This window comes from Coptis chinensis, chromosome 2 (genome assembly GCF_015680905.1).
Source record: "Coptis chinensis isolate HL-2020 chromosome 2, ASM1568090v1, whole genome shotgun sequence".
NCBI classification, from domain to species: domain Eukaryota; kingdom Viridiplantae; phylum Streptophyta; class Magnoliopsida; order Ranunculales; family Ranunculaceae; genus Coptis; species Coptis chinensis.
Genome location: NC_141457.1, coordinates 96,464,718 through 96,478,593, shown reverse-complemented (window position 1 = coordinate 96,478,593; position 13,876 = coordinate 96,464,718). Strand labels below are relative to the sequence as shown.

The 13,876-nt window shown below is 34.9% G+C and overlaps 3 protein-coding genes across 3 annotated transcripts; 1 reads left to right on the top strand and 2 right to left on the bottom strand.

Annotated features, from left to right (window-relative positions):
* Positions 1-300: 300 nt before the first annotated feature.
* Positions 301-2,457, bottom strand: LOC147519336 (cysteine protease XCP1-like). Its single transcript, XM_086590959.1, has 4 exons — positions 1,854-2,457; positions 1,189-1,424; positions 721-861; positions 301-640 (listed from the first exon to the last, which is right to left on the bottom strand). The coding sequence occupies exons 1-4, from the start codon at positions 2,314-2,316 to the stop codon at positions 425-427; spliced, it is 1,056 nt and encodes a 351-aa protein (XP_086447085.1). The 5' UTR covers positions 2,317-2,457; the 3' UTR covers positions 301-424.
* A 681-nt stretch (positions 2,458-3,138) lies between these two features.
* LOC147519335 (F-box protein At5g65850-like) lies at positions 3,139-4,383 on the top strand. Its single transcript, XM_086594115.1, has one exon. The coding sequence runs from the start codon at positions 3,139-3,141 to the stop codon at positions 4,381-4,383; it is 1,245 nt and encodes a 414-aa protein (XP_086450241.1).
* Positions 4,384-4,764: 381 nt separating this feature from the next.
* LOC147519334 (CMP-sialic acid transporter 2-like) lies at positions 4,765-10,838 on the bottom strand. Its single transcript, XM_086590957.1, has 15 exons — positions 10,719-10,838; positions 10,559-10,619; positions 10,424-10,478; positions 10,232-10,343; positions 10,078-10,157; positions 9,852-9,927; positions 9,665-9,765; positions 8,832-8,903; positions 7,516-7,564; positions 7,370-7,411; positions 7,007-7,128; positions 6,057-6,116; positions 5,918-5,966; positions 5,648-5,742; positions 4,765-5,004 (listed from the first exon to the last, which is right to left on the bottom strand). Exons 1-15 carry the CDS (start codon positions 10,743-10,745, stop codon positions 4,950-4,952), a joined length of 1,056 nt encoding a protein of 351 aa, XP_086447083.1. The 5' UTR covers positions 10,746-10,838; the 3' UTR covers positions 4,765-4,949.
* Between the last annotated feature and the right edge of the window lie 3,038 nt (positions 10,839-13,876).

The following is a 13,876-nucleotide window of genomic DNA, read 5'->3' as shown; positions in this document are numbered from 1 at the left end:
ATACTAGTCGTTTCCGGAGTCCAATTTTTCAGGAAGATGTACTCACTAGTATATGGCCTTTGGGTCTTTATTCACAATCCTTGTACGGACACGGAAAACATCCTCCTTTTCCTTGTAGAGATGGAGATTTTGTCACTTATGCTTACCAAATGCTGCTTCTTTCTTCCTTGGGCCAAACATCACTGAAGCTAAAGTTATAGTTCTTAAAAAGAATGTCTCTACTGCTCTACATTCAATTAGAAATTTGTATTGCAAAAGCGTTGTCCTATCAGTGTTCTGTTATGTGGAAGTAATTCAATATTTTTTAGCTTAATTTGACTATCTTTTTTATTTAAAGTGGAATTCATGGGGTTACATCAACAACAATGCAAGAGTTACATAAGGGAATGAAAATGGAGAACAATTCGCAATTCTGGTTGATTGATCACTTCTTTTTACTAGGGTAAGAAGCCATTTTATAAATTCCACATATTCCTTCAGGTTTTCCATTGTTCCTTTTCATCCTTATATATCCTTTTTCTCCCCATTTGGATCCCCATGAATTCTTCACAATAATGTAATCCATGTCCTTCATTGACCCATACCCAACAGCTGCTACTCCATGATCCAAGCTTGTTCCACAATGCCCATTGAATACCCCCTATAAAACGAAAACAAAATAAGGTTGCATAGCAATTCAAGAAAACATTACATTTGCAAGAAAGTACGGATGAAACTTACTCCGCTATAGAATTGGAAATCTCTGCCAGAAGCCTCAATTGCAATACTAAGTGGCTGGTGAGCAAGTGCCTTCAAAAGGCTCTCTTCATTATTCTCGGGCACGTCTTCATAACCACTTATGGTTATTACATCCAATTCAGCCTGATGATAAACAAGAAGCATGCAATGTTTTCAAGCCCATATTGATGGTTTAAAATTGGGCGGCCGTATTGACACTCTATAAAGTGGGATTAGCACTCCTTGGATGATATATTACCAAATAAGCTGTTCAAGATACTAAATAAAATGCGTCAAGACACTATATAACATCCAAAATGAGTGCTAGTCCTATTTTATGGGTGCGCGGCCCTTAAAATTTGGCTTCGGCACATATATTAGGTGGCCCTCACGTGCAACAGTTCTTCTTGCCCAAGTAAGCAATTCAAATTTCAGTTAATAATTATTTAACAATCTTAACTCTTTAAGTACCTTCTTATCCTCACATTTGCCTTCTTCCATGAGGTATGGATAATCGTCTTCCTTGCGAAGCCCACCATTAGAAACAATAAAAGAAAATGCATAATCCATAAGACCTCCATTACACCCATTGTTGGAAGGTCTGTCACAATCTATCAACTCTTGCTCAGACAATGAAGTCAGATTTCCTGTAACTATCTGATTAATTCCTTCTACTGCTGCTACTGTTGAAAATGCCCAGCAACTCCCTGCCAAATTACAATATATTAAAATACATTTTTATACGTTTAGTGCACGTATACTATATTGAACCAATTATAGGTATCAAGCTAAGGTCCAGAAATTTCACACGGACTCCACCAATTTAACACTACGTAAACAATACTTTATATCAGGATCCGCGTGTAGAAAGCTATGTAGCACATAAATGACAACTAAGGCATAAAGTATTGCCTTGGCGGTGTTAAAATTAAGGACGTGCAGTCGTATCTTTGTTCTTTGTTGTAGATAACTCGATAACGTTAAGACGTTAACGTAGCATGTATTTTCTTAATTTTTAGTTTCTGTTGTAGACTTTTCACAGGATCTATTATTCAATTCGTAAAGTTAAGGAAAATAATATGTTTGCTCACGAATGACAGGGCATTATGTGCCTGTGAGAGTCGTTAGTTACATACCACATTGACCTTGGTTCTTCACTCGAGTAACCGCACCTTTCTTTCTCCAATCCACGGACTTGGGCAAGTCAATCGCATCTCTATAAGTGAACTCTTTAGAGGATTCACGCTTCTTTGCCAATTCGGTTTTTAAGCCAAGATACTTGTCCTTGAACTCGTCATGGCTCAAATCTGCAAATTCATTCAACCCAAGCCAATAACTAGTAACTTTCTTATTGGTCTCATCAATATGCTCCAAATTCTCCTTAAACACCTCAAACCTATGCAACTTTTCTTCTATACTTTCATAAACTTTTCCATGTTTCGACATCCATTGTTCAAATAAGTCGATGAGTTTATTAATGGACATTAAATCTTCGGGCGAATAGCCTACTATCGAAAACTCTCGTGCAAGGGCAGAGCCGACAAGAAAAGAAATGAAGAATGAGAGAAAAAGAAGCTTAGAAAATGAGGAGATAGTCATAGTTGTGTTTGAAATTAATAGTTGGATGGATGAAAAGAGAGTGGAGATGTGAGTACTTATTTATAGATTATGTTTCATATGATCCGTTCAAGGGAAGTATGGAGTGAATTGTCTATGCTTGTAAACATTAATAAAAAGAATACTGACTCTTTAAGATTGGTTTTTCTGGGAGAAGGCTTTAATTCCAAGCATGTTTCTTTCCCGTACTACATTGAATGATGATGCCATGGTGTCCATTTATAGATACTTTTCTTATAGCTGATGAATGATGAAGCAATTTTTAAAATTTTCAGGTGATACTGTAGTTTATACAATCCCATTTGTTTGATTTACAATATCTATAATATTAGTGATCCAATATTGGACTAGTATCGTTTGGAAAAAATTGTCTACGGTCAAATTTGTTTTCCCAACATACAATCGCGGCCCTTCATGACTGTACTTTGCAGTCCTCAAAATGACTATCAAGTATCAACTCGCTGTTCCCGTGCATACGCAGTAAGTTTTGGCTTCACTCTTGATTGATAAGAAAGTTATAGACAAGTTATATAAGCCCGTTGATAAGATCACAACATTGGATGGTCTCGTAATCCCTACTGTCTGTCAATATTTTTTAGTTACTAAAAACAAAATACGCGTTCCCTTATCAGATTTATGTTCTATTTTAGTCAGGCGTGTTTGCCAAGTTAACAAATCAGAACTCTGTACGAATTTGAAATCCTGAGTACGCTAACCAACTCAGAATCAAATACGTTATTTATTTCCTATATAACAGTTTAAAGTCCTTCAAAAAAGATTTTATACTAACTGGAGTTTGCAAACATGGCAAAAACGCGTCAAGGAAGAGCCATCGACAATCATGTGCAAAAGAGAGCGAGAAGACGAACGGAACAAGAAGTCTGTGAAAGTAAGAAGATGAAGAGAAAAGCACATGATCTCCCAACTGAAATTTTTTATGATATCCTTTCCAGGCTACCTCTTACTTTTCTCCTAGGATCAGCAAAGAGCACTTGTAAACTTTGGCGCTCGATAATCACTGATCCTATGTTTTCACAGTTGCAAATGCCGCAAGCTCTCACGAATCCTGGTAATCTTTACTCGTCTCTTGGTGATTCTAACCTATATTTTGCGTATAAGCCACTCGGCGATAAAATAGTCGCCATGAAGCTTCCTGGAGAGTTGGGAGGGAATAAGTACAAAAATTTGGTATCAAGTGGTGGTTTGATGTGCTATCATGACATTGAAGAGAAATCTATTTACATATGTAATCCAATAATCGGAGACCATGTTAAAATAAACTCTCAGTACTTCGAGAGGGAAGGTAGTTTCGGATTTGGTTATGCTCCGTTGAGCAAGAAATACAAGTACCTTCAGGTTATATTTGAAAAACAGCCAAAGCCTCGAATAACAGTTGCTATTTTAACTCTTGGTGAAGAATCTTGGAGAGTTTTGGCAGATCACCAGAATCCTATTATTAACCAGTTTCCTGTTTACTGCAATGGAGCTTTGTATTGGCTGGGGCCAAATTTGTTCATAGACGAAGATACAGAGTATCAAGTAGTGTCCTTCGATGTTGAAACAGAAAAATTTCGACGTAGGCGGATTCTTCCTAAAGGTACCAGCCGTAACTTCCAATCGTGCGACCGGCATCTTGCTGTATTGGGGGAAACTGTGGCTTTCGTGACTGCAAATTGGCAAGGTTGTTTTCAAGAAATCTGGACTCTAATTGACGAAGCAGAGGATATTTGGGTTCAACCCCCCAGAATATCTAAACCCGGTAAAGCATGCTATCGGTTTATGGGGCTTTGGATGAACCAGGACTTGTATGGCATGGAGATAGCTCCCGTTGTACTACGTAACAGGCAAACCAAACGTAAAGTCGACCGTCATAAATTTCGAAAAAGATGGCTAGTGTACAATCCAGACAATGAGAAACACACTGCCATCCAGTTTCCCTTTGTGACTGATGATCCTCATCGAGTCATTGCTCATGTTGGAAGTCTTGTATCACCATCAAAGATAGTTGCAGCGGCGGCAAAGCAACCATCTTTTGCAACATCAGGCTAGTAATGTATCGGAAATGTAGTACTCTTGTCTCATTTACATAAACCAGTTTATTTTTTTACGACACATTAAGTAGCATAACGGATTTTGTCGAACTTCTTGCCTTCGTTCTTGCCAAGTCTCGTATGTTGTATTGATTGTTAATTCTGGCTAAACCCATAATTTGCATCTCAAAGCCACGCAGGAACTGTGATGAATACACTAGAAACACTTCGATCTCTAAATGATGGACTACAACCTGAGGGAATCTACACGAAGACAATGCAAACCATCTAGCATCCAAATTCTCAAATTACATAGAAGCGTTCTTCTAATGATAAAAGGCAATAATACTGCACTGAACAGTTAAAATTTAAGACAACAAAAGTATTACCTATACAAAAATGAAAGAAAAGAAAATGGAATTGAAATGGTCATGTGTAAGATATTAGCCCCTGATGAGGCTTTCTCAAAAATTGAACATCTTAAAATGGAAAAATATTGGAAACAGATTATACAGAATTGGAAAAATTTACACAGAAGGCCATACACTAGACAATTTTCCCAAGAGAAAGAAACAATAGATAATATCATTTCTTTTGGACTTTACTTACGGAGTGTAGATAAACCGAGATAGATACAACCCTGAAACCATAAAACATAACACAGTTAATTTGGATTGTCATGGAAACAGAACCACAACATAAAACTTAGCCAGTCTTCTTTTCTCAGTACCATCCAAACCTGTCTAGTATGACAAAATGACAAATATAGGTGTAGTGTACATGAGAAGTCTTTTTATGTCTCGTATACCAAATTCAGGTATGTTGAACGTCAAACCATCAAAACCATGCAGCCACTAACTAGCTGCACAATTTTAAAGAATTATATTTCACGTCATGGAGTAGGAGTAGGATTTTGCCTTTCTGCACCAAGAAACAACATACCCACTCAGAGCACCACAACTGAGATAGTCGACTCGGATAGTAGACACAGGGAATTACAAAATACTCTAGATAGAGATAGAGTACCTTGGCACATATTATCCAAACAAGTTCCTGTCGCTGATGCCAGTAATGTAATAGGCATAGATATGTATCATAGTTAAACGTCAAATTTGACAAGTGGTGGTCTCAATTCACTGAAAGGCAAAAGCTTGGCGGGGTGGGAAGAGTGGATAATTTAGACTAGACCCAATGCATGTATTCATATCTTAGTTGTCATAGTTGTCATAGTTGTCATAATAATAAGAATAAGAATTACAGTACAAGAAGTAGAGTTTACTCACGTTGAACCAAGAAAAAAAGCAAGCGACAGATGAAAACCAAAAAGAAACACCGAGACCACTGCAGTGAGAAGCATAGCCACTGAAGTAGAATACACCTGCTCATTAACATGAAGAAAATCATGTAATTTAGGAGAGATCCCATTTAGATCCATCCTTATTTACAATGACACACTCCTGGGATCATCAATTTCAGGCAGAAGCCTCGAATTTAGGTAACAGGAATTAAAAGTGGTTGCAATGCAGTACGAGACATACTATCAAAGATCTTACCTTTACAATGTTATCCGCATACTTCATTACCATTGATACAGCAATGCCACTGCAAATATATTTATTTGCGTGAAAAATCACATAAGGAATCAAATAAAGTAGGGCAAGCATAGAGCCTTATTGATTAATAAACCAATACCTGAGTGCGTGATTGAGGATCATGCACGCTGTAATAAATGTATAACCATGAAAGAAACCCCTGAAAAGTACAAAGAATATCAGCAAAACAAATTAGTATCTAACTATAAGGGATCAAAATGTTCAAAGAGAAGACAAATTCAACATCATATCTCATCCATTTAAGAAACGCAACTGCTCAGATAACTGAAACCAAGACAGCAAACACACCAATGGCTGTCAAAACTAGCAACTAGGCATATAGGTCTCAGTGGAAACATTTCACTCAATAAAAACAAATTTGGGAATATGTGAACAGTCCCTCAATAGGAAAAGATGGATTTAAAACATATTACTCAGCCAAAGAATATCAATTGAGCTATTGGACCAGCTATTTACCAAATATATATATACACCTTTTTTTTTTTCATTAGCTATTTACCAAACATAGTAGACGTATACCACACCAGCGTCGCATGAGACGTGTTGACCAAATGTCATCATGATGTTAAACACATAAAAGTCGTTATTCAACAAATTCAACAAGTCTCTGGTTATATAAGTTGTTTTTGTTCATCAGTCAATCAGTCATCACTTATGCTACTAATCTAAAATCAAAGACTCTTTGAAACAAGGAGCATTACGAATATATAGCAGTATAACTGTATGGATATTAGTGTTGTGTGGAATGAGTGGATTTCACTGTGGAAGATAATTACAGTCAACATAAGCAAAACTTCTTATGGAGGAAAGCAAGCATAAAACAATGATAATACCAAAGAAAGAAACAAGTAAATAATCAGCGTTCTACACTACAGGACTACAAGTTGCAAATATAACACAATATTTTGTAGGCATATCACTGTTGAAGATGGATAAAATGGTATGGTCCCCTACAGATGCTGTGTGTGACTTTCCAGTTTAACAAGATACCCTTTACTAAGTAAATGGAGGTTTAACCATTTAACATACTTGTTCAGGACTGCATCAAAATCTTGAACAAATATTGCGATAGCATTGAAGCCCATCCCAAAGACATATAACCAGAAATTCTGCACATTCACGTTTCTTGAGGGTCGCTTTTTCATTATAGCCTGTAGATCACAAATTAACTAATAAAACAAAAATATCGAAGATTCTCGTGACTAATCCTTTTTACACGTTAAAAACCAGAGTAAGCATTTAAACATATAAAATTGGGTATGGATGACCAACAACACAAAGGAATGGTTTCTCTTTTGAGCATCATATATATAATTGAATTTTTTTGAAGATCTTCAATGAAGTTCATCTATTGTCCTACCCACAAACGCAAAATGTCTAAACTAGTCTAACCTCAGTGTAGACTCCTGCAAAGCCACTCAGAAGCGCCATGACCTGCAAAAGTGCATCGTGTTATGGTCACACGTAGGATCTTAGATAAATTTTGCTTTCTCCTCTTTCAACTCCTTGATTAGACCACAAAAATATTGAAAACTCACAATGGCCATCATCCAACCTTGATATGGAGTTTGAAGAACACGATCAGAACTGCAGAAAATAGATAAATCTAAAGAATGAGAATATAAAAACAAATTTAGGATCAACTTTTTCAGAGTGAGGAATTCACTCACGCCAACACTATAAAATTAAAATATATGCACAACAGGTAGCAGCTATGCATGAGGCCCTGGTCCATTAAGTGGACCCTAAAGAACTTCAATGGGCCTGACACTCACTCCCACCTGATATTGGGTTGAGATCCTTAGTGGTCGCCCAAAGAAATCATCTCTTACCAATCTCTCTAGGGCCTGTAAGTAAAACTCCATAGCATGTGCCATGCAGGTGACCACCAAACCCAGGAATATGCCACTGACAATCCAAAGGATCATCATTGGCACTTCGGTGTTCAGAAGCCCACAAGCATGATGTACAATTTCGGCCACACAAACACATTACATAAAGTACTAAAAGCAATTCACAGTAACCCATTTTTTTTTTTTTTTTTCTAAAAGAGGTTTTCTGCAGCTGAAATCAAATAGCACAGTTGTTTCATTATATTAACCATTGAGCATCCTTGGAAGTAAATAATCAAATTACCTAGTCATCATAGAAAAAGTAAGCACATGTTCTAAAACGAGGAATCTAACACGGTTACAGCTTCAAAGTCTCAGAGTCTCTGTTCCAAATAAACACAAAATGCTTTCTCATTCAAATTATTCTTTTGTTATGTCTTTCTTGTGTGTCCTGTGTGTGAACAAAAGAGTGCAGATATAAGTGATGTATTAGCATGGTGGAAAATTAGCTTGTTAACATCACACTAGCCAAGTTAAACATCATAGAGAAAACTAAAGCTAAGGTCATTGCAGTGCTCTTTATTATTCTCAAGATTACACTAATCCTGGGTACTTAAGAAGTATAAAGAAACAATTGTCGAGGGACATTATTGATCAAACACCATCATGGGAGATTGTGCCACAAACAGTATGCACTTGAGTCTATACTTTATGGTAAGCATCAGGAACTCAAGGAAAACTCAACCTTTTAGGATAGAGATTCTTAGCATTGAGACCACTATATATTAAGCCCACTAGTCTGCTTCAATATTCTTATACAATGTTTATTCGTGACCGCATTTTGTTGTCATTGTTATTGTTGTTGTTGTTGGGTAAGTTTGCACTGATAACATGGAAAACATTTTACCATGCCAGAAAAGAGTTTTTTACTTTTCAAACAAGGGAATCTATCTTTAAGTTGACAACACCATTACCAAAATATACATGCATCATCATTTCAAGACACTATGGATTGCACTTACGATGAATCAAGTTGCGCAGTAGTGCATCCTGCACACAACAAAATGAATGCTGCCCACTGAATCTCACTTAGCCTGAAAGAAAAACAAAATCATGAAAAAGAAGAAAAGGCACGATACCCAAGATGGCTAATATCAATTTGATGAATCTCCCATAGTAAAAGAACCCATTCTCTAAAATTCTATTCTTCCACAAATGATAACAATGATAATCCAATTTTACATCACTCATGTTTCTATTATAAACAGAGCTCAAGGACTTCTACAGAATCCCAATTTTTCCCTGAGCTATCTTGTTGACGAAATGACGACATTGACAGAATGAATGTATTTCAAAACGAACTCAATATCAGAAGAAATTAAGCATATTTGCTTCTTCTTTCCTTCATATAGAATTTTCCTTTTTACGTGCACCCTTTCTGTGCTTCCTTTTGTTACTCCCACCACATCAAGTTCATCTTGGAAAGTTTAACCATATAATGCATGCCCTCTTAATGCTGTTAATTGACTTGATCAGTCCACTCCATCATGTAAAAGCTTGATATGAAACTATGGTTCTAGTGTATAGTGCAGAGTGCAGACCATTCACATATGTTAAAATCTTTTCCAAGTAAGCTCGTAGAAGTGAGACAGCTTATTCAAAAGGATAGTCTTAACAACAAACAAAATTTCATGTACCAGTATATTCTACAGTTTTGACGTTTCAGCTTCAGTGGTTCCCATATAATTAAGACAGGATGACAAACAAAACAGATCACTACCATAAGTACTTTAGGCTCAGGGGTCAGGGTACTAAAAAAAAATTCAACATGAAACAAATGGTGAGAAGGCCTCACTTTCTCTTTAAGATGATACGGTACAACACTCCAGTGCTGATAATGTTTAGATTCTTCAATATTTGGTAACTTGGAGCGTCCACATAAGCAAATATGTAATACTGTCAAAAGCAATAAGATACATTTGACTACTTTCCCGAAAAAAGAGGTTGCATTCACCATTCAAGAACAACTATGCACTACATACCTGAAGTAAGTTCTTAACAAGGTAAAGCACTGCTGGAATCGGATAGACAATAACTTCATTAAATGATGTACTCAACCTGAGATCAGTAAACAATAAAATGAAAAAGTTAAGTGATTTCCACTTACAAATTACAAAGAAAATAACAACTCTTTATATGTATCTAATTTCATCTTGAAAGCATACACTAAACTACTCATGAAGAGAGAACAGGGAGAGATATATATACTTGTTATCTTCGGTAACACCTTCAATACTCCAAATTCTTGCCAAGGCTAGGAGTGATAATGCACATTTCAAAGCTTCCACCTATTTCAATTCCAAAAGGTAAAATGCTAGTTTTTAAAACAAGAATTACACAATACAAGTAATCATTTCCTCACCGAGAAATTCGCAGTGGTGACACTGTACTCATACTTGCCAGCTCTTTTGGACCAAACAATCAGTATAGCTTGTGAACTTGTAAGCACCGTCAACGCTAAAGTAACAACTGACCTATGACCAACCAATTAAATATAAGACGAAAATCTAACATACTGTTTTTTCTTCTTCTTTTAGTTTGGTATATCACTTACTTGACTCTCCATTTTGAACGGTCACCAAAGTTACTCCCTACATTACTTGCTGGACCTGCAAGATCAGTGGCCATTTAATTCATTTACAATTAATTCAAAAAAGTGTTTATAAATTGAATGAAAAAACGTACCAACCTAAAAGAGGGTTTCCATGCAGCCTCTCTACATCGTCTTCAACTAAACCAGTATCATTATCCTATAATAATAATAATAATTGAAACCAATGCAAAATTCCGAATGTGTCGACAAGTTAGCAAATATCGAGTAAAAATGAAGTTAATAATAATTATCATACCTCGTCTTTTACTTTTCTGTATTCCATTGGAGTCTCCTCTTTGCTTCTTCAAATCGCTCTCACTCGTTTTTCCTTATTTTGGAACTCAAGTGTGTTCTTTGTATTGGGATGGATGGACTGTGGGCTTTGGCCCATATATTCTAGCAATCCACGCCTCACTTTGGATGGGTTCAACCCATTCCCAAACAAATAGACCATAGGTATATAATCAATATTCTATGCTCTTTCATCAATTTGATCAAGCCTTGGAGACTTAGTCTTGGGCTTGGGCTTGTATAGTTGAGATTTAGTTTTACTTTTGGATTTTCAGACAATTATCAAGAAGTTACTAACGGTTACTTTTTAGATAACTGTAATTATTTTTTATAACCGTTAGAATATAAAACTATTTAAATATGGTTTTGGAAAGACTTATGATTGAAGAGATAAAGTAACTCTTTGAATATGAACATACATTTTGATTGTTTGAAGAGGCAGTTCGTTTTATTTAAACCTTTGTCTTGTTCATTCAAAATATATTTTGAAATCCAAGAGAAATATTTGAAAATCATCATCATTTTTTATCTTTTTTTGATATTTTGAAATTTCCATTGAGAGTAGGGGTGTGCATGGGTACCCAATTATCCAAATCCGAACCCGAACCGAAATTGTTTATAGCGGTTTTTTGTCCTAAAATATTAGACCCATTTAAAGTGGGTCTTCATGAACCGAACCGATAAAGAACGAAACCATTAGAACCGAATAGTAAATAACCGATGGATACCCGAACCGAAATCAGAACCGATTAGTATGATTTTGATATATAGAATTTAGTATTATATTACACTAAATAAAGACAAACTCAAACATTATTATTATATAGTCTATATTTGTTAAGTGTAAAATTATACTAAATATATATAATATTTAGCATAATAGTGAATGTGTGTTATTAAATGTATTTTTTATAATATTACATTAAATATGTGTATTATAAATGTTAATAATAATATTTACGTGTATACGTCTACACATATAGTCGTATACTATGAATTAACTAATGCATTGCCTATATTAACTAATGCATGAACGTGTATGTGTTTGATATACTACATGTATATATATTGGATAACGAATACGCCGTGCAATGCTAATTTACAATTGTGGTACATGTGGTATTTATTATATATATGACGCATTACGTATAATATAATATACACATATTCGATTTAAAATATACACATATGTATAATGTATGAGAATGTATTTAAAGTTTTTATATAACTTTCAAATACTATTATTGAATTTAGGACCATTACTTCTTATGAGAGGACAAAAATATCAATGACAAGTGTTATAGTCGTCGTAAACAAATTTTTATATCGGTTATATAACTAAAAAAAATAATTTTAACAATAAAAATGTATAACCCGAGAAGAAACCGAAACCCGAACCGAACCGACTTAATTAATAGGTATAGATCTGGGTTTTCAAAATATAAGAAAAAAACCGAAAGAATTGAACCCAATAAGAACCGCTAAAAATAGACCCAAAACCAAAACCGATAAAAACCGACCCATGAACACCCCTAATTGAAAGTACACCAATATATTCAAAAATTAGTTAAGACTTAGGACTTCGAAGTTGTAGTGCTACACTTTGGAGTTATTGATTATTGTATCCAGGCAAGACAACACTCAAAGAACTGTGAGCATAAAATTCGTCTTTAAGACATTGTTTTACAATCCTCAGTCATTGAGTGTAAATTTATTTTACTTGATTAGTTTTATTTTGTAAAACACATCTTCTAAATTCATATAGTTACCAATAAAGTTTTATTACTTTGTTCAATTTTCCATATTGTTAAAGTGTGTGGTTCAAAAAAAAAAAAACGAACTATTTAATTGAGTTTGTGACAGGGATCGCAGTGAGATTGATATGTCTTTACGTCACTATGAATCATGTGCTATGTGTGTGTGTATGTTTTGATATGGGTAGCAACCAAGGGCCCGGTTTTAATTGCCAATACAGGCCTTCTCTGTGTGTAAGTAATAAAACACATCTAATCTTCTAGCATACATGAGAAGTTGAGATTACACAAGGGATGAACGCATGAAGTCACCACCACAAAAAGCAAGTGGAATACAACAAAACTTCTACCTAACAAAAGATTTTGAAAGCTTAATTGGCATGTGTTCATGGAACAAAGCTCAGATATTGTTTCAAAGTGCAATTTTAATGTTCAGGTGGTGTACGGGTGTACCTAACAAGTGTAAAATAAAAAGTAGGATTAAGGATAAAAGTCACTTTTGAGCTTGTCTTTGATTGTCATTTACACCCTCAAATTTTTTTCTAAGCAAAATAAATTCTGAAATTGCAAGTACCATATGCAACAGTTAGTTTTATAGACGGCGTTAGATATATATGATGTCATTTTATTTTTTACGTACATAATGTCATCAATCATTTTATTTACCTTATAGTTTATTTTTCAATGTGGCAAGAAATAAATAGATGATGTGGAAATCAATCAGTGAGTCAACTCCAACGGTCACTTGTAATTATATAAATTGATCATCTTCTTTAGCAATTCCAATTGTCATAGCCATAAGAAAAAAAACCTTAACTACCAAATTGTTTGATTTATATTCAATTCTATGAATAATTTAGGTATGTAATAGGTATTGTTATTATTTTTTCTTTCATTGTTCGCAAATTCTAATCAATTTTTTTTTGGAATCCATTTCTTTTTTGGTAGAAATGTCACTTGCATCATAACAGTGAATTATAAGGTAAATAAAATGATTGGTGACATCATGTAAAATAGAAAATGATATCATATATATCTAACGCAATCTATGAAACTAACTGTTGTGTTTGGTATTTGCAATTTTAAGGTTTTTTGGCTTTGAAAAAATTTAGGGGTGTAAATGACAATCAGGATAAAGTTAAGGGGTGACTTTTGTCCTTAATCCTAAAAAGTATGAAACGCACTTTTAACGCATTGATTATTATTTGTCTAAGCCACCTCTAATAATCTTCTCTTATGATGGTATTACACTTTTACTCCATCTTATCTATAAGTCATCTAATCAATTAGAAGATCAACAGTACATGATTAAACTAAAAAGTATAGTGTGGAAAGCTACAGCCAAACTGCCGAAGACTTTGCTCATTTT